At 38.5% G+C, this 20,929-nt stretch overlaps 1 protein-coding gene across 1 annotated transcript in view; it reads left to right on the top strand.

Moving 5' to 3' along the window:
- OSBPL1A (oxysterol binding protein like 1A) overlaps nucleotides 1-20,929 on the top strand; it is a 702,947-nt gene that overhangs the window by 540,086 nt on the left and 141,932 nt on the right. The window contains 2 exon segments of the mRNA XM_053714984.1: nucleotides 153-287; nucleotides 8,177-8,274. Coding sequence (XP_053570959.1) covers nucleotides 153-287; nucleotides 8,177-8,274 — 233 coding nt within the window.

The following is a 20,929-nucleotide window of genomic DNA, read 5'->3' as shown; positions in this document are numbered from 1 at the left end:
ATTTGTTGCTTTGGCTTAGAATTTAGAATAGTATTTTAGCTTTGCTTAGGATGTCTGAATATGCTGCTTTCTCCACATCAAGCCCCCACCCGTTTTGTTTGGTGTTTGACAATCCATTATGTGTTAACAGTTTCCATTTATATTTAATACAGGAATTATCCAAGATTACCATGCCAGTTATATTTAACGAGCCACTAAGCTTCCTACAGCGACTTTCAGAATACATGGAGCACACATACCTCATCCACAAAGCAAACCTGTGTACAGACACAGTGGAGAGAATGAAGGTGATGTATTATTTGTACCATATGCACATCAGTAGAAGCTGTGTGTTCACTGTCTGTTGTATTAAGTGATATGGACATTTTGTCACAGGTTCCAATTAGTCTAGAATATGTTTACACACGTGATGCATAAGAGCAAAGACACCTGCTGTGTTTTTTATTATAATAAAATGAAATTCATCATGCAGTATTTGACAGCAATGTTTCACAACGGTGATGTGAAAATCCTCTTGTTTCCTGTATGCAGAACACCACAAGTCTGTGAAAATGTATTCAATTATTTGAACTAATTATGAATTTAATTTTAGGCTAAACCAAATAAGGTGAGATCATATTCCAAATGTATTACATTAAGTGACTTTTTTTACCTGCATTAGTACCATTTAACACGTTACTATGTCCAGGCTAAAGACCTGTATAGGAACCTGCTTTTAGAAAAAACATTTGTATGTTTATTGTGCCTTGTTTACCAGCATTTCTTGGAATATTGTACTTACAGCATTTATTTCAATGGTTTTTAGATATTATATATATATATATATATATACTTTGTAGAGGTTAGGCAGTAGACAGATTGAGGAAATAGTGACATTTCTGATAAGGCTTTAATCAGTTCAAACTAAATTACTGTCACCATATTGTACAGCAGTGGTGCACTACTGGGAGGTAGCTGGTGACGACACACATTTGCCTCTTATCAATTTTTCTTTGTTCTCTTGGTATCTTTAATTGAAAAAGCAGGAATGTAAGCTTAGGAGCCGGCCCATTTTGGGTTCAGCGCCCTGGGTAGCGCTTGCTGAACCAAATATTGGCTGGCTCCTAAGCTTACATTCGTGCTTTTTAAATGGATACCAAGAGAATGAAGACATTGATAATAGCAGTAAATTTGAAAGTTGCTTAAAATTGCATGCTCTATCTCAATCATGAAAGAAAAAAAATGGGCTTCATATCCTTTTTAAAGTGGAATATGATTTCTATGAACGAACAAAATTCATAAACATAAATTTGAATGCAGAATAAAACTTATTTCCCTCAAGGCTACCATACTCCACCTGCAGTTATCGTCCAGTATACCATTAGAGACAGACTAGCATGACACATGAATACCAGTTACCTCAGGGACTGTACAGACGATTCTTATACAGTGATATGCTATTTCTTTTAGGATCTTGTGTTTGTCCAGCATACGTGTTAGCAATAAAACGGTTTTTAGCTTGAGATGTAATTTTGCGCTCCACTTTTTTCATTGTTTAGTCTTTTCCATTTTAGTTGAGCTTTTGCTTGGACCCTAATGTAAAGAATTCTACTTCTTGCCATGATGGAAAGTGAGAGAAAATAAGACTTATATTAGTTTCTTCACATTTAAGTCAAAAGTAAACATTCATGTATCAGATAGGACATGCAATTTTAAACATTTTTCCAATTTACTTTTATCATCAAATTTGCCTTGTTCCCTTGGTATTCTTTGTTGAAAGCTAAACCTAGGTAGGCTAATAAACTGATTTCTTAACCGTTGAAGGCTGCCTCTTATCTCATTGCATTTTTTTTTTTTTTTACAGTTAGATCATGCTAGTTCATGTGTGCCATATAGATAACATGGTGCTCACCCCCGTCAAGTTATTTATGAGTCAGCACTGATTGGCTAAAATGCATGTCTGTCAAAAGAACTGAGATAAGGGGGCAGCCTTCAAAGGCTTAGATACACGGTAAACAGTGTATTAAAATAACAGTGCTGATTATGCAAAACCGGGGAATGGGAAATAAAAGGATTATCTATCTTTTTAAACAATAACAATTTTGGAGTAGACCTCTAATTTGACAGCATGTGAAAATCTACCTTCTCCTTTCTCCGCCCCTGTTTCTTTAAAATCTAGTGCAATTATGGTGGAAGAAAAGTCACTTATGTTTCTGCCTCCTGTATGTGGGTGCCTATGCAATCAGGGTTTTGCATTTTATTGTGTCATTCATAACATGAAGAAATTGGCTAACCCTAAGTAGAAATCTTATTTTCAATTTTTATTTTATGGACCACATTTACTTTTTTCTTGTACTTTTTTATAAATCTATATTTCTCCAACATTGGTGTGTCCGGTCCATGGCGTCATCCTTACTTGTGGGAATATCTCTTCCCCAACAGGAAATGGCAAAGAGTCCCAGCAAAGCTGGCCATATAGTCCCTCCTAGGCTCCGCCCACCCCAGTCATTCTCTTTGCCGTTGCAAAGGCAACATCTCCACGGAGATGGTTAATAGTATGTGGTGTTTTAGTTGTAGTTTTTTATTCTACTATCAAGAGTTTATTTTAAAATAGTGCTGGTATGTACTATTTACTCTGAAACAGAAAAAGATGAAGAATCTGTTTGTGAGAGGAAGATGATTTTAGCAGATAGTAACTAAAATCGGGTGCTGTTTCCACATAAGACTGTTGAGATGAAGTAACTTCAGTTGGGGGAAACAGCAGACTTTTTCTGCTTAAGGTATGACTAGCCATATTTCTAACAAGACTGTGTAATGCTGGAAGGCTGTCATTTCCCCTCATGGGGACCGGTAAGCCATTTTCTTAGTCTCAAACAGAATAAAGGGCTTAATATGGGCTATAAAACTGGTAGACACTTTTATGGGCAAAATTGATTGCTTTATTTGGGCATTTTATACATGTTTATGCTTGTAATTCACACTTATAAGCTTGGGGAACGTTTTTTAACGTCAGGCACTGTGTTAGACACCTTTCCAGTCAGGAAGGGCCTTCCCAGTTGTAGGCTGAGCCTCATTTTCGCGCCATTACTGCGCAGTTACTTTTTGAGAGCAGACATGCAGATGCATGTGTGAGGATCCCAAAGTAGTTGGAAAACTTCCTAGAAGGCTTCATTTGGTATCGTATTCCCCTCTGGGTTTGGTAAAGTCGCAGCAAAGGCTGTAGCTGGGACTGTAGAGGGGTTAAAACTGTAACCGGCTCCGGTTTCTTTAATTTAAGGGTTAAAGCTTTGAAAATTGGTGTGCAATACCTTGAATGCTTTAAGACACTGTGGTGAAAATTTGGTAATTTTTTAACAATTCCTTCATACTTTTTCACATATTCAGTAATAAAGTGTGCACTATTTAAAATTTAAAGTGACAGTAACGTTTTGTTTAAAAAGGTTTTTTTGTACTTTATTGACAAGTTTAAGCCTGTTTAACATGTCTGCACCTTCAGATAAGCTATGTTCTATATGTATGAAAGCCAATGTGATTGTGTGATAATTGTGCCATAGCGTCCAAACAAAGTAAGGACAGTACTGCCACAGATAATGAAATTGCCCAAGATGATTCCTCAAGGGAGTAGACATGGTTCTACATCATCTCCTTCTGTGTCTACACCAGTTTTGCCCACGCAGGAGGCCCCTAGTACTTCTAGCGCGCCAATGCTTATTACCATGCAACAATTGACGGCTGTAATGGATAACTCCATAGCAAATATTTTATCCAAAATGCCTGCATATCAGAGAAAGCGCGATTGCTCTGTTTTAAACACTGAAGAGCAGGAGGGCGCTGATGATAATTGCTCTGTCATACCCTCACACCAATCTGAAGGGGCCATGAGGGAGGTTTTGTCAGATGGGGAAATTTCAGATTCAGGTAGAATTTCTCAACAGGCTGAACCTGATGTTGTGACATTTAAATTTAAATTAGAGCATCTCCGGTGCACCCCGACGCTTTTCCTATACCCAAGCGGGTGGCGGACATAGTGAATAAGGAGTGGGAGAGGCCCGGCATACCTTTTGTCCCCCCTCCTATATTTAAGAAATTATTTCCTATGGTCGACCCCAGAAAGGACTTATGGCAGACAGTCCCTAAGGTCGAGGGGGCAGTTTCTACTCTAAACAAACGCACTACTATCCCTATCGAGGATAATTGTGCTTTCAAAGATCCTATGGATAAAAAGTTGGAGGGTTTGCTTAAAAAGATTTTTGTACAGCAAGGTTACCTCCTGCAACCCATTTCGTGCATTGTTCCTGTCACTACAGCAGCGTGGTTCTGGTTCGAGGAACTGGAAAAGTCGCTCAGTAGAGAGACTCCGTATGAGGAGGTTATGGACAGAGTTCACGCACTCAAGTTGGCTAATTCTTTTATTTTAGATGCCGCTTTGCAATTAGCTAGATTAGCGGCGACAAATTCAGGGTTTGCAATTGTGGCGCGCAGAGCGCTTTGGCTAAAGTCTTGGTCAGCGGATGTATCTTCCAAGACAAAATTACTTAATATCCCCTTCAAGGGTAAAACTCTCTTTGGGCCAGAATTGAAAGAGATTATTTCTGACATCACTGGGGGAAAGGGCCACGCCCTTCCACAAGATAGACCTTTCAAAGCCAAGAATAAGTCTAATTTTTGTTCCTTTCGCAATTTCAGGAACGGACGACTTCTAACTCTGCATCCTCTAAACAAGAGAGTAACGCTTCACAAACCAAACCAGCCTGGAAACCGATGCAAGGCTGGAACAAGGGTAAGCAGGCCAAGAAGCCTGCTGCTGCTAACAAAACAGCATGAAGGAGTAGCCCCCGATCCGGGACCGGATCTAGTAGGGGGCAGACTCTCTCTCTTTGCTCAGGCTTGGGCAAGAGATGTTCAGGATCCCTGGACGCTCGAAATAGTTTCTCAGGGTTATCTCCTGGAATTCAAGGAACTACCCCCAAGGGGAAGGTTCCACATATCTCACTTATCCTCAAACCAAATAAAGAGACAGGCATTCTTACATTGTGTAGAAGACCTGTTAAAAATGGGAGTGATACACCCAGTTCCAATGGCGGAACAAGGAATGGGATTTTACTCATATCTGTTCATAGTTCCCAAAAAAGAGGGAACCTTCAGACCAATTCTGGATTTAAAGATCCTAAACAAATTTCTCAGAGTACCATCGTTCAAAATGGAAACCATTCGAACGATTCTACCTACAATCCAGGAAGGTCAATTTATGACTACCGTGGATCTAAAGGATGCGTATCTACATATCCCTATCCACAAAGAACATCATCAGTTCCTAAGGTTCGCCTTTCTGGACAAACATTACCAGTTTGTGGCCCTCCCATTCGGGTTAGCCACTGCTCCAAGGATTTTCACAAAGGTACTCGGGTCCCTTCTAGCGGTTCTAAGACCGAGGGGCATTGCAGTAGTACCATACTTGGACGACATTCTAATACAAGCGTCGTCTCTTTCAAAGGCAAAGGCTCATACAGACATCGTTCTGGCCTTTCTCAGATCTCACGGATGGAAGGTGAACATAGAGAAAAAGTTCCCTGTCTCCGTCGACAAGAGTTCCTTTCTTGGGAACAATAATAGATTCTTTAGAAATTAGGATTTTCCTGACAGAAGTCAGAAAGTCAAAACTTCTAAACACTTGTCAAGTTCTTCATTCTATTCCTCATCCTTCCGTAGCTCAGTACATGGAAGTAGTAGGGTTGATGGTTGCAGCAATGGACATAGTTCCTTTTGCGCGAATTCATCTAAGACCATTACAACTGTGCATGCTGAAACAGTGGAATGGGGACTATACAGACTTGTCTCCAGTGATTCAAGTAGATCAGAAGACCAGAGATTCACTCGGTTGGTGGCTAACCCTGGACCACCTATCCCAGGGAATGAGCTTCCGCAGACCAGAGTGGGTCATCGTCACGACCGACGCCAGTCTAGTGGGCTGGGGTGCGGTCTGGGAATCCCTGAAAGCTCAGGGACTATGGTCTCGGGAAGAGTCTCTTCTCCCGATAAACATTCTGGAACTGAGAGCGATATTCAATGCTCTCAGGGCTTGGCCTCAGCTAGCAAAGGCCAGATTCATAAGATTCCAATCAGACAACATGACGACTGTTGCTTATATCAATCATCAGGGGGGAACAAGGAGTTCCCTGGCGATGAAAGAAGTGACCAAAATAATACAATGGGCGGAGGATCACTCCTGCCACCTATCTGCGATCCACATCCCAGGTGTGGAAAACTGGGAAGCGGATTACCTGAGTCCGTCAGACTTTCCATCCGGGGGAGTGGGAACTCCACCCGGAGATCTTTGCCCAGTTGACTCAATTATGGGGCATTCCAGACATGGATCTGATGGCGTCTCGTCAGAACTTCAAGGTTCCTTGCTACGGGTCCAGATCCAGGGATCCCAAGGCGACTCTAGTGGATGCATTAGTAGCGCCTTGGACCTTCAACCTAGCCTATGTGTTTCCACCATTTCCTCTCATTCCCAGGCTGGTAGCCAGGATCAAGCAGGAGAGGGCTCCGGTGATTTTGATAGCCCCTGCGTGGCCATGCAGGACTTGGTATGCAGACCTGGTGAATATGTCATCGGTTCCACCATGGAAGCTACCTCTGAGACAGGATCTTCTTGTACAGGGTCCATTCGAACATCCAGATCTGGTCTCCCTCCAGCTGACGGCTTGGAAATTGAACGCTTGATTCTATCAAAGCGTGGGTTTTCAGATTCTGTGATAGATACTCTAGTTCAAGCCAGAAAACCGGTAACTAGAAAAATTTACCATAAAATATGGAAAAGATATATCTGCTGGTGTGAATCCAAGGGATTCTTATGGAATAAGGTCAAAATTCCTAAGATCCTTTCCTTTCTACTAGAAGGTTTGGATAAAGGATTATCAGCGAGTTCTCTAAAGGGACAGATTTCTGCTTTATCTGTCTTATTACACAAACGACTGGCAGCTGTGCCAGATGTTCAAGCATTTGTTCAGGCTCTGGTTAGGATCAAGCCTGTTTACAGACCTTTGACTCCTCCCTGGAGTTTAAATCTAGTTCTTTCAGTTCTTCAAGGGGTTCCGTTTGAACCTCTACATTCCATAGATATTAAGTTGTTATCTTGGAAAGTTTTGTTTTTGGTTGCTATTTCTTCTGCTAGAAGAGTTTGAGTTATCTGCTTTGCAGTGTTCTCCACCCTATCTGGTGTTCCATGCAGATAAGGTGGTTTTGCGTACTAAGCCTGGTTTTCTTCCAAAGGTTGTTTCTAACAAAAATATTAACCAGGAGATAGTCGTACCTTCTTTGTGTCCGAATCCAGTTTCAAAGAAGGAGCGTTTGTTGCACAATTTGGACGTAGTCCATGCTCTAAAATTCTATTTAGAAGCTACAAAGGATTTCAGACAAACATCTTCTCTGTTTGTCATCTATTCTGGTAAGAGGAGAGGTCAAAAAGCGACTTCTACCTCTCTTTCCTTTTGGCTTAAAAGCATCATCCGATTGGCTTACGAGACTGCCGGACGGCAGCCCCCTGAAAGAATCACAGCTCACTCTACTAGGGCTGTGTCTTCCACATGGGCCTTCAAGAACGAGGCTTCTGTTGATCAGATATATAAGGCAGCGACTTGGTCTTCACTGCACACTTTTGCCAAATTTTACAAATTTGATACTTTTGCTTCTTCGGAGGCTATTTTTGGGAGAAAGGTTTTGCAAGCCGTGGTGCCTTCCGTTTAGGTAACCTGATTTGCTCCCTCCCTTCATCCGTGTCCTAAAGCTTTTGTATTGGTTCCCACAAGTAAGGATGACGCCGTGGACCGGACACACCAATGTTGGAGAAAACAGAATTTATGCTTACCTGATAAATTACTTTCTCCAACGGTGTGTCCGGTCCACGGCCCGCCCTGGTTTTTTAATCAGGTTTGATGAATTATTTTCTCTAACTACAGTCACCACGGCACCCTATAGTTTCTCCTGTTTTTTCCTCCTGTCCGTCGGTCGAATGACTGGGGTGGGCGGAGCCTAGGAGGGACTATATGGCCAGCTTTTGCTGGGACTCTTTGCCATTTCCTGTTGGGGAAGAGATATTCCCACAAGTAAGGATGATGCCGTGGACCGGACACACCGTTGGAGAAAGTAATTTATCAGGTAAGCATAAATTCTGTTTTTTGTTTCTTTTTCATAGTGTGTAGCTGCTTTTGCTGTCTCAGCTGTTGCATCACAGTGGGAGCGAACAGGAAAGCCATTCAATCCATTGCTTGGGGAAACATATGAGCTTGTCCGGTAGGTGTGTTGCCACAATATAGATGAGAATAGTGTTAGGTGAGAAAGACGCACACTCCCACACATATACACACACACATATATGTATGTGTATATATATATATATATATACATGTGTGTATATATATATATATATATATATATATATATATATATATATATAAATGACTAATGTGGGAGGGCACTCACAGGACTTATATAGAAGTACAAAAAAGTGCAATTTTATTTCCAAAATATGCTTCACATTAATTTCAAGTGTCAACGTTTCGACCCATATGTGGGCCTTCTTCAAGGCAATTTATGATTTAAAAAAACACAAAATATACTTATTGGAATCTAAGTGAACTATAAAACATACAAAACACATATTAAAAGATAAATACAATAGTGACAGCCCGCCACCATAAAACAAAATTTATCACACAGCTCATTTTTTAGCTTAATTTATTAAAAACCAAGGAAAAAAGAGGGGTTAACTTTCACAAGAACTATACCATCAATTGGCAACTACCAGTACCGCCCCTCATACAAGAGGCACAAACTTCACTGTCCATCTTGAAAGGCAGTTCTAATAGCACTCTTGTGATTGGCCAGTCTCTCATGAAAGGTAGTACTAGTCTTGCCAACATAGTAACGTCCACAGGGGCAAGACAGGAAGTATATTACAAAGTCTGAAGTGCAAGTAAGCCGATGTCTGATCCAAAAGGTCTTAGTTGTTCCTGGATGGTGGAACGTCTCTCCTTTGAGGAGGGAATTATAGGTCACACAGCTGCCACATTTGTAGCAACATTTTTTTACTTTCTGGAGCCATGTCATTTCCTTCTTCCAGGGATCTGTTTTCATTAGCAAAGATTTAAAACTACGACCACTCTTATGAACTAGTCTAGGGGGTGGTTTACCCTTGAAGGGTAGAGATCCATCACCGGCTGCTCTATTTAATAGACGCATTGGGTCGTTTCCGGTATCTTTGATCATGCTGTTTTGCTGGGAGTTCGGTTTGAATACCGTTGGAAGGTGATGCGAGCTGCATGACAAAAGTGAGATGTTATTATACTAATGATATCGCTCCTGGCTGATTTGTGTGTTATAGTCTTGCAGACTGGATTATCCTTGCGGTATATATTGACCGTTTGATAGAGAGGTCATATTGGTTATTTTTTTTCAGCAATTTTTGTGCTGTATGCCGTGTTGTGTTACATGACATTTCTGGTCTCTATAATATAGCGTTGGAGTTAATTCATGTCATCTAGCTGTTGTTTGATGGGTTTAGGTGCTACGAGAGGCTATGTACTTTGATCCGTTCATATGTGATTTGATTTGTTTAAACTGTTTGGAGTAGCAGTCTAGGGACTTGCTGCTCACAAATATACTCGTGAGTATATAAAAAAAAATTTCACTTATATGTGAGGCCTTATGAGGTCGAAAGCCCTCTGCTATATGAATTCAAACTTACTAAGAGGCTGTCCATATAGGGATGCTATATCGGGCTATATGTATATGATACAACAGGTGGGACTCCTGTCACATACAGTCTTAAATCAGAAAGGTAGTTATACTGTATTACCCTTTTAAGTTTAGGGTGTTCCTTAAATAGGATATAAATAGCGTTATTCTGGTCCATAGCATTGATACTGGTTAGCCCCCATTTTTTAGGGTCTGATACGGTAGATATTGTGGTAAATTGTTTATTTTGCACAGGGGTGTGTGTATGCACTCATGTGTGTTGTGGAATTTTCTATGACCAATCAAGTTGTCCTTACCTGTGGGAAAGGTACTTATTTAATGTGAGTGGTGTTTAATATTGGATACAACCAGCACCCTGAGGTTTGTGCCTCTTGTATGAGGGGCCGTATTGGTAGTTGCTAATTGATGGTATAGTTCTTGTGAAAGTTAACCCCTCTTTTTTTCCTTGGTTTTTAATAAATTAAGCTAAAAAATGAGCTGTGTAATACATTTTGTTTTATGGTGACGGGCTGTCACTATTGTATTTATATTTTAATATGTGTTTTGTATGTTTTATAGTTCACTTAGATTCCAATAAGTATATTTTGTGTTTTTTTAGATCATAAATTGTCTTGAAGAAGGCCCACATATGGGTCGAAACGTTGATACTTGAAATTAATGTGAAGCATATTTTGGAAATAAAATTGCACTTTTTTGTACTTCTATATAAGTCCTGTGAGTGCCCTCCCACATCTAGTCATTTCTACATACTTATTTGAGGATAGCACCCAGGCTGTGATTACACAGTTGTGGAAGGAGTGCTGGGCTACTGGCGATATATACTGTGTGTGTGTGTGTGTGTGTATATATGTATATATGAGTGAGAAGATTGGTTTCAAGGCGCACTGTTCATGTAAACGATATGTATATATATGTATAACAGAGGATGTATAGTGTGAATAAATAACACAATGCTACACAGGTATAAAATTAAGATAACCCCAAAATTTAGGTTACATTAAATAAAATCAGGTAAAAACATGCACACCGGGGGGACGGACCTAACCGCCGAAGTGACTGGATGCACATTATAATAGCTCCCGACCCTGTTGAGGATTTTGGGGGCTATTTTTTACTTGATACCCCTTAACTAATGAGACATATTCTAATCCCTGCCACAGAGTTTGCTATAGAGACTGGAGGAGACACCGGGAGCGCTTTGCTGTTGGCGGTCGGGGCGGCTCTCTGAGGCCTGCTGGGTGGTGAGACGGACATGGAGGATTCCCACATGGCCATACTAGCCCTCTTTGCAGATTTTGATCGCAAGCTGATGAGCAGGCTAGACCGGCTTGTGCTACTTAGTAGACCTCAGGGCACGGATGAAGATGACGTTAGGCTTTTTGAGAGAACGGCTGTGGCACCTGGCGCATATGGGATAGGTACCTCAGGAAATCCTGCCCGACACCCTCTATCAGAAACTACCTGTCTCTTAGACGCTATCCCAGCCCAAATAAGTAGAGGGCACTCACCATATTTCTGTGAGTGGGGAGATGTGGTTGATCCTCAAGAGCACGGTGTGGACCATGAGTGCCTGCAGAAAGAGACGGCCATAGGGGCCACTGAGAAGGTGGGGGAGAGGCCCGTGAGTATTCCTGATCAAGAAGTTGTAACTCCGGAGGTGCATCATCCATCTGGGCAGTCCCATGTATTACATTGCCCTGGTGCTTTACAGTGTGACTACTCTGTTGCACAAATTACCAGAAAAAAGGAGTGGGTTGACTCTCTTTGCGGCTATGCACAGCCGCTCCAGCATAATGCTTCATCCCTGTGCAGTAAACCCAGTGACTCCCTGTCCTTTTTTTTTCTCTTCTCCTGCTTCATGATGGCAACTTTGCCTGAGACTTTATTAGAGAGCTCATGTATGAACTAATGGTCGGGAGAGAGATGTTTATACACACTATAAGCTTTCATGATTTTTTAAGGTGAGATCTGAGTAAAGTGGGTAGGGTCACTGTTGTTTAGGCCTAATATGTAAGTGTCAGTGAAGCTGTCCCAAGTACTTATACTATATAAATAGATAGTTACTAATCTTAGCATCTTTAGAGTCCTTATTTACTGAAGGTAACCCACAACAACTATACATACTTCTTGTCACATATATTTTATAATATGATTGTATCTATGTCTGCAGTCTCCTCTGGATAATGTGTATTATTTTGATGAGACCATATACAACATATGTGGGTTAGGTTAAATAATCTGTTTGAAGAAGGGGACTCCATAACCAGTTTTATATCCGCCCCCCCCCCCCCCCTGGGATCAATAGCTTATCCTCCACACTCTCTTTCTTGGCAGAGTTACGCAGTCTCTGCCCAGTTCGTAGAGCCTCCATCATAGTATGTCCTCCTATATATGTAAAAACGGCTCCCCGGACCTTAACACTGATAAGAACCATCATGACTATGCTTATATGTCCTACTGTCTACAGGTTGTTTATTTTTTATAATTTGGGTATGACTGTTAACTCACATATATATCTATTGTAAATGTTAGAACCACTGGGATTGTGTTTAGGTTTTATAGGTATCGGTTGTGGCTGTTATATGTGTCTTTTATGTACGTCAGAGAGTAAGATCCTGTTAGCAGACTTGGGTGGTATAGATGATGAGGCGCAGCCTTATTGAAACAAAATAGAGGCGCTGATTAATTTGAATTGTAAACTTTGCATAGATAGTTGCTCTTAGGGGAGATATTCACTGCATTGCCAACTTATGCAAATTTATCCCCTAACTCTTATAATACTAGGAAAACAATGTATTGCTCCATCTCTACTCGGGCTTACCAAAATTTACAGTCCTAAGCTTAGTATATAACAGATAGACGCTGCAGTTTTTAAGGAGATTGCCCAGTAGGGTGATATACCCATTTAACTGTCCTCAGGCAACCTTAGGGTCCTGTAATCCTAGTGGTATTTGTATTTATATCATATTAGCTTTCAAATTTTCTGACATCTCAGACTCTATATTTTCTGAGCTTATTTCAGCTATAATAATGTTATCAGTTACAATTTTAAACATATTAGTCTGTCTGTAAAGTAGTTTTTGTAGTTTTGTTTTTAGGACACTGTGTTAGCTAATATTATATTACATGTTACGAGTCTCTGTCATGTCTGTTCTTTTGTCCTCCTTCAGTTTTAGTATTGGATTTCCGGACCTATCCATGGTCCTGGTAGATATATGAAGGAGAGTACTAAAAGCAGGCCTAAGAGTGGCCTGTGCTATTTAAAAATCCTCTGATCAGTACATTGAATCCATTGGGGTCCTAGAGTGGCCTCAGCTAGTTCTGAGGAAAAAGAGGGTGTTTTAGGTTTGCTCCCCAATTATTATACATCTGATCTATGTTTTATTGTGGGAATTGTATGAAACTAGTGTAACATGAGATTTAACCCTATATCTGATCTTGTGTAATTTTCTGTTTAAGGTATTTGCTTTATTATTTAGCATGTGTCCTCTGTTTAATTGTGCAAACTGAATTTTATTTTTGTAACTGTTGTACCCTCAATAAAAATTATTTAAAAAAAAAAAAGATGCACACCAAGATCCTAAATGGATCGAATATAAATATATACTCCTTTTAGAGCTATAGTTTTTCACAGTGTGTTTTTTTCTCCTCAAAGACTAAAAATTAATTAATCAGTTCATAAAATTAGTTGTCCAAAATGTAAAGCACACACAATAAGTCCCCAATTGTTAGGCGTAGGATCCTATTCATATGTTATCCACACACAAGTGATAAATGCCCACTTACTAAAACATTACAAAGTGCTAGGTGAGTACAGCGCTACAGTACCCTAAGGAAGGGTATGTGGCTTAAATATGGTGTCCACGATTGGTTATACCATCTATAGGCGTTAATTGGATAGGCCTAACTAGACGTATGTTTAATAAAAGTAAAAATCGAGGATATGGTAAGTAAATGTGCCTATAAACTTAGATTATAACATTTAATAAGCATAAACATTTAAAATCCTTGACAATTAGAGCTGCATAAAATACAATATATTCACAAAGAAAACTTTAAAAACAAACTAATGGTACCATTATGTATCCATGGAGAAAAGTGTCCAATTGGGTATAGTTCTTAGTCCTGAGAGTCCAAAAAAAAGGGGGTAATGATCCTATATGTGTCGAACTGATTCCAATAATATTGTATTCAAATTATATATGTTAAAGTGATCACTCTGTGAATGCGAAAAAATGTGAACTCAAAAATGGAAACAAAATTTTCAAAGTGCTATTTCAGCTGTGGGCAAAAATACTGAAAAATGATGAAAAAATTAAAAATTTTAAAATTAAAAATGAAGTTTCAAAAGGTGGAAAAAATTGTGAAAAAAGGTTAAAAATATATAGATTATAGTGGGGTGTACACCAAAAAATGCCTTAGTGAATGTTTGGTATGTCCCTGGGATATTCAAATAAAACAAATTGTCCCAAAAAATCCCAAAATAAATTAGTGGTGCTTGCAGAATATCCAAACAAGTATAGTTGTAAGATTCCTAAAATGTTGATTATCTTCTTAGGGAATGTATTGGTGATGTATTAGAACTTTAGTGATGCCATCTTGACCTATAGAATGATACAAAAACAAAAACAAACATAGTGCAATAAAGCTACTATATAGTGGAAATAAAGGTGTTAAACTCACCAACTGAGATCCTGAGCCGTGGTTTTTTTCGGCGCGAACTTTAGGCGCCAAATTGATCCATTCTCATTGGATAACCAACACATTTAAGGTGGGCAAACACTAGAGCCGGTACCAGTCTTGAGAAAGGTCTTTTGTGGACCGAAACGCGTAGATACTGGTATTACGGCTCAGGATCTCAGTTGGTGAGTTTAACACCTTTATTTCCACTATATAGTAGCTTTATTGCACTATGTTTGTTTTTGTTTTTGTATCATTCTATAGGTCAAGATGGCATCACTAAAGTTCTAATACATCACCAATACATTCCCTAAGAAGATAATCAACATTTTAGGAATCTTACAACTATACTTGTTTGGATATTCTTCAAGCACCACTAATTTATTTTGGGATTTTTTGGGACAATTTGTTTTATTTGAATATCCCAGGGACATACCAAACATTCACTAAGGCATTTTTTGGTGTACACCCCACTATAATCTATATATTTTTAACCTTTTTTCACAATTTTTTCCACCTTTTGAAATTTCATTTTTAATTTTAAAATTTTTCATTTTTTCATCATTTTTCAGTATTTTTGCCCACAGCTGAAATAGCACTTTGAAAATTTTGTTTCCATTTTTGAGTTCACATTTTTTCGCATTCACAGAGTGATCACTTTAACATATATAATTTGAATACAATATTATTGGAATCAGTTCGACACATATAGGATCATTACCCCTTTTTTTTTGGACTCTCAGGACTAAGAACTATACCCAATTGGACACTTTTCTCCATGGATACATAATGGTACCATTAGTTTGTTTTTAAAGTTTTCTTTGTGAATATATTGTATTTTATGCAGCTCTAATTGTCAAGGATTTTAAATGTTTATGCTTATTAAATGTTATAATCTAAGTTTATAGGCACATTTACTTACCATATCCTCGATTTTTACTTTTATTAAACATACGTCTAGTTAGGCCTATCCAATTAACGCCTATAGATGGTATAACCAATCGTGGACACCATATTTAAGCCACATACCCTTCCTTAGGGTACTGTAGCGCTGTACTCACCTAGCACTTTGTAATATTGACATTTGGGGATCCGTTTGGGAGATTCCGTATTTTGGAGTATAGCTTGTATGGTTGAGACCTTGGCGCTTCAAGATATATATTTATATTGCCACTTACTAAAACAACCTCAATCCTATGAGGTAAGTAATTGCGTCCCTTTAAGGCAATCCGTCCCGTAGCAATTCTGGAAGCCGCTTCTTATCCTTCCTTCCAGGTCTGTTCTATGAGTGCATTTGCAAACCTGAATCCAATATGAGGTATCAGTTAAACATGTAGTATTGTTGGTGACAACAGGTGCAATTCCCAAGATTACATTCGTATGCCAAATTCCATCAACCATACATGCAGGAACAGTGTAAAAGCGTATAAAATGTATAATCTTATACAGTCTCTTAAAAATGTTCTCCTTACGCGTTTCAAATGTATCAAAGAATAGGTTACCTTCTTCATCAGAGGATTGTTTCATAATGAATTAATAAACAATGTGGGACTTTAAATTCATGTGAGTGTAATTGCCGCCGCCTCTTAACGGCAGGTATTGGCCCATTCTACTCCATGTGATTGCGTTACCAGCCCGGGCAATCTAAAGGGTGTGAGACTAATGCCGTCTCTAAACGGCAGTAATTGGCCCATTCTAGGGGTGTGAAATGCTCCTCTCATATGACGACTCATTATGTGGCCTGTGAGAGAGGCCTTATAGCGCATGCACCGAAGCGCTCCTTTGGCTCTAAACGTTTAGACGAGGGTGTGGAAAGCTCCACCAATAGGGTGAGAGCGTGACTATTCCATTATATGGCCAATTAGGGCAGATTTCTACAGTTAGCGCATAAGCACTTATTGGGCTATAAAAATCTCATGTGAAAAATGTCGCGCTTAAGAGCGTTAAATACAATATATTGAATTACGAACAATGAATGTCTTATTATTATTGCGATTAGTATACTGATTGACAATAGGAAAATACACAACCTTAAAGTGATTCCTATCTGTATCTAAACAAGAGTATCAACACACATATTGAAAAAGCTTGTTTTACAAAGCTATTTGAAAAATAAAAATTAAAATCATATCCCTGAGGGGAGTCTTTTCCTCTGGAATAATGAATATCTTATGAATTAACAATAATACTTATTATAATAAGAACACCCAATTTGATAATACAGTTCATTTCAAATAAAATCTTCATATTTAAAAAGGTTCCAAATACCAACCTCATAAAAGCTACATAAAAAACATTCTAAAATATTAAAAATATTAAAAATAGAGGTGCATTGCATCCTTCAATTTGGTAAACGAATCTACCTATAGATATTAATCTTATTTAACATTTATCAAATATGATAAAAATAACCAACACATATAGAAGAAAATAATTTGTGATTTCCTTACAACAACTAATTGGGCTATTTTGCTATGAATGTTAAACTGTGATAGCAATATAGTTTAGAAATACAGATGAAACCCTTCCCAAATGGTAAAGGTTCCTAAGGAACAATAAGAGAAGTAGTAGAAAATGAAGGAAAAAAAGTGAGAACAATAGAGATGTGGAATAGAACATACATATATATATATATATATATATATATATATATATATATATATATATATATATATATATATATATATATATATATATTGTCCAGATAGAGGACAGCACAATCTTACACCGATTCAACTGCCAAGGTGCACTGCAAACCAAATCCGTATCCTCTCCAAGAACACAGGCACTCACTGGTCTTTTAAAATGTAATCCTTTAATTAATCCATTAAAACAATTATATTACCATGACGTTTCGGTACATCATTGTACCTTTATCAAATGTGACAAAAATAAATATTAAAAGCTTCATAGATAACTTACCCCAGACCACCACCTAAATACTGTTTGAGTGCATCACATGCCGCCAGTTCTCCGTGTGTGAAATCGGCGTCTGACATCATCAGGGTGCGCTGAACTGTGCGCCCTGTGAGATCGTGGAGCCGGTGTTGCCTTGGCAACATGTAATCAAAACACGGTTTTTGCGGCAACGATTTAATAACCCAATACGTTTATGTATTTGCCTATTGAGTATGGCGCCGCATATATATGATAATAGAGATCTCCATACTTATTACATACGGGTACAAAGTACCCCAAACTTCTGCAATAGTGGACAAAAAGATCTGTATATCGGCGCAACACTCAAGACAAATGTCAATTTAAAAACAAAGTGCATATACAAGTGCATCTATTCAACATTACACCTATATCACAATATGTAAAAGACCTGTAGTGCTTTTAAAGTCATAAAGACAATAAACAGTGTCAAATTACATATAAAGTGATATACCAGCTTCTACTCATGCCTACTAGCAGTATGATAGAAACTTAGGAACAATATGTGAGGGCCGTTCTGTATCTTGTTAAGAGTCACTTGTACAGCTGCAGGAAGGATATGTATACTCTGATCTTATTACAAAGACAGATGTTGTCTAATAGAAGGGGCTAAAGTTTAGAGAGGTATTAAGGCCATATGGAGAGATGGTGTTCAGCCTGTAGATCCACTTGGTTTTGCATTGTAGCAAAAGATTCCCCCTGTCACCTCCTCTCGGGAGGGGGGGTACATGGTCTATAAGCATCGTGCGTAGACTGGAGACTGCATGTTTATGTTGGATACAATGCCTAGCTACTGGTTGTTCCGATTCGCCAGTGCGGAGGGCCTCCCGTATCGCACATCGATGGTTTGCCATGCGTTCACGGAAGGTTGTTAGTTTTGCCGATGTAGACCCTGGAACATGGGCAAATAATCATGTATACCACATATATGCTGGTGCATGTAAGGCGATGCCTAATGTCGAATCTTTGATTGCTATGAGGGTGCTGAAAGGAATTGCCCCTAAGCATACCATTGCAGGTGACACATCCTGAATAGGGAAAACAGCCCATCTTCATAGGCTTAAGCCAGGTATCCTTTTTATAATTTCTTATCGGATATGATTTAACCAGTATATCCCTTAGGTTATTTGCTCTTCGGTATGCTATTCAGGGGGCAGCAACCCTCCCAAATGGTAGTGTGGGATCACTGCCTACCACTGGTCAATGTCTCTGGACCGCCTCAGTAAGGTGTCTAGAATCTGGTGTGTATGTGGTCACCATGTTGATCTGCTTGGGATCTGGCTTTGTTGTCCGTTGCCTCTTTCCCAACTTGGTAGGATCCATGAGGTCATCCCGTGCCTTCTTAACCATCTCTTTAGTATAGCCTCTCTCCACTAATTTCGCATCCATTTCTTCCAGCTGTTGTTGTAATATAGGTAACTATATATATATATATATATATATATATATATATATATATATATATATATATATATATATATATATATATAAAAATTTTAATGTGGATATTCCCTTTGGATAGACATCACCATTAGGGGAATTTAGTATCTTAAAGATCTTAAAAAAGTGAAAGAATGTCTCCCATTTTCATCTATTATTTTCAAAAAGTACTACCCTTCTACTAAAAAAGCGTTTAATTAATTTTTAGTCTTTGAGGAGAAAAAAACACATTGTGAAAAAAACTATAACTCTAAAAGGAGTATATATTTATATTTGATCCATTTAGGATCTTGGTGTGCATCTTTTTACCTGATTTTATTTAATGTAACCTAAATTTTGGGGTTATCTTAATTTTATACCTGTGTATCATTTTGTTATTTATTCACATTTATACATCCTCTGTTATACATATATATACATGTCGTTTACATGAACAGTGCGCCTTGATACCAATCTTCTCACTCTTCTTTTTCAACAATCAGAAATGGGACACTGCTAGGTGGGGACCTTTCATTTGTCCATATTTCAGGTATTAGGCAGCCGGTTCATATTTTAACATCTAGATTACAGGTCTTGGGGCTATACACTTAGCGCTGATTTTCTTTGTCCTCTTTCCATCCATATATATATATATATATATATATATATAGTATATAAACACACACACACTCCTACAAATACTTATACACACACACATACATGCATTTATGTATAAATTTGTCTTAAAATCTGGTTTGAAATTCATCTAAATTACAATAATCAACAAACACAATCCTTTTTAACTAATAACACACAAATTAGTGTATTGTTCAGTATAGGTTGAAAAGATTTATGTGAAACCCTAGGCTAATGACTTCAACAAAAGCTAAGATTGGAGGTGGGGGTTATAGCTACTTTGACTTATAAAAAGCACTCAAACATTTTGAGTTTGCTATTCGCATAATGCAAATTGGCAAACCTGGTGTCCAATTAATGAAACAAGCAAAAAGGGGCTCTCAGAAGACCTGCGATCAAGAGTTGTTGCATTTCATAAAGCTGGAAAGGGTTACAAAGTTATCTCAAAGAGCTTAGATATTCATCTGTCCACTGATAAATTGAGACAATTTAGTACAGTGGCTACTCTCCCTAGAAGTACCCATCCAGCAAAGATAACTTGAAGGGCACAATGCACGATTTTCAATGAGTTAAAAAAAGAACCCTCAAGTGACGGCTAAAATCTTGAAGAAATTATTGGAACTGATTAACATCTCTGTTCATTAGTCCACTATGTGGAAAACATTGAATGACAAAAGCATTGCTACACACCTGAAGTTTACTAAAGACCACCTTGACATTCCACAACGCTACTGGGAAATTGTTTTGTGGACTTAAAAAACAACTTAAAAACATCCTATTGTTTAAGTACGGTGAGGGAACATTATGATTTGGGGCTGCTTTGGGACCTGGACCACTTGCCTTCATCGAGGGAAAAATTAATTCCCAAGTTTATGAAGATATCCTACAGGATAATATTGTGGTGGCTGTGCACCACCTGAAGCTCAGTAAAAGTTGAGTGATGCAGCACGATAGTGATCCAAAACATTTAAGTAAATCCACTACAGAATTGCTTCGAAAAAGCAAATTTACCTTTTGAGTGGTCCAGTCAGAGCCCAGACCTTAACCCCATAGAGATGCTGTGGAATGCATTCAAGAGAGCTGTAAAACACCGGACACCCTAAGAATATAGCTGAGCTGAAGAAGTTCTGTAAGATAGAGTAGGCCAAAATTTCTTGGACATTGTACAAGTCTAATGGAATCAACTAGCTATTAAATCCAAGTGTTCACTTTTTCCACAGCACTGTGAATGTTTAATGGGATGTGTTCAATAAAGACATGTTTGTGTGTTGTTAACTTTAGCACATTGTGTTTCTCTATACTTGTGACTTTGATGAAGATGAAATTACCAATTATATGACCAATTCATGCAAAAAACAACAAATTCCAAAGGGATCACATACTTTTCTTGCCACTGTACACATACATATAGCCCTATACATTTTCATACACACACACACACATTCTCATGCACATATGCACACACACACTCCTACACATACTCATTTACATATACACATATACATCTTGTGCATTAATA

The sequence above is a fragment of the Bombina bombina genome, chromosome 5 (assembly GCF_027579735.1).
Source record: "Bombina bombina isolate aBomBom1 chromosome 5, aBomBom1.pri, whole genome shotgun sequence".
In the NCBI taxonomy this organism is placed as follows: domain Eukaryota; kingdom Metazoa; phylum Chordata; class Amphibia; order Anura; family Bombinatoridae; genus Bombina; species Bombina bombina.
This window is presented reverse-complemented; position numbering and strand designations above follow the sequence as displayed.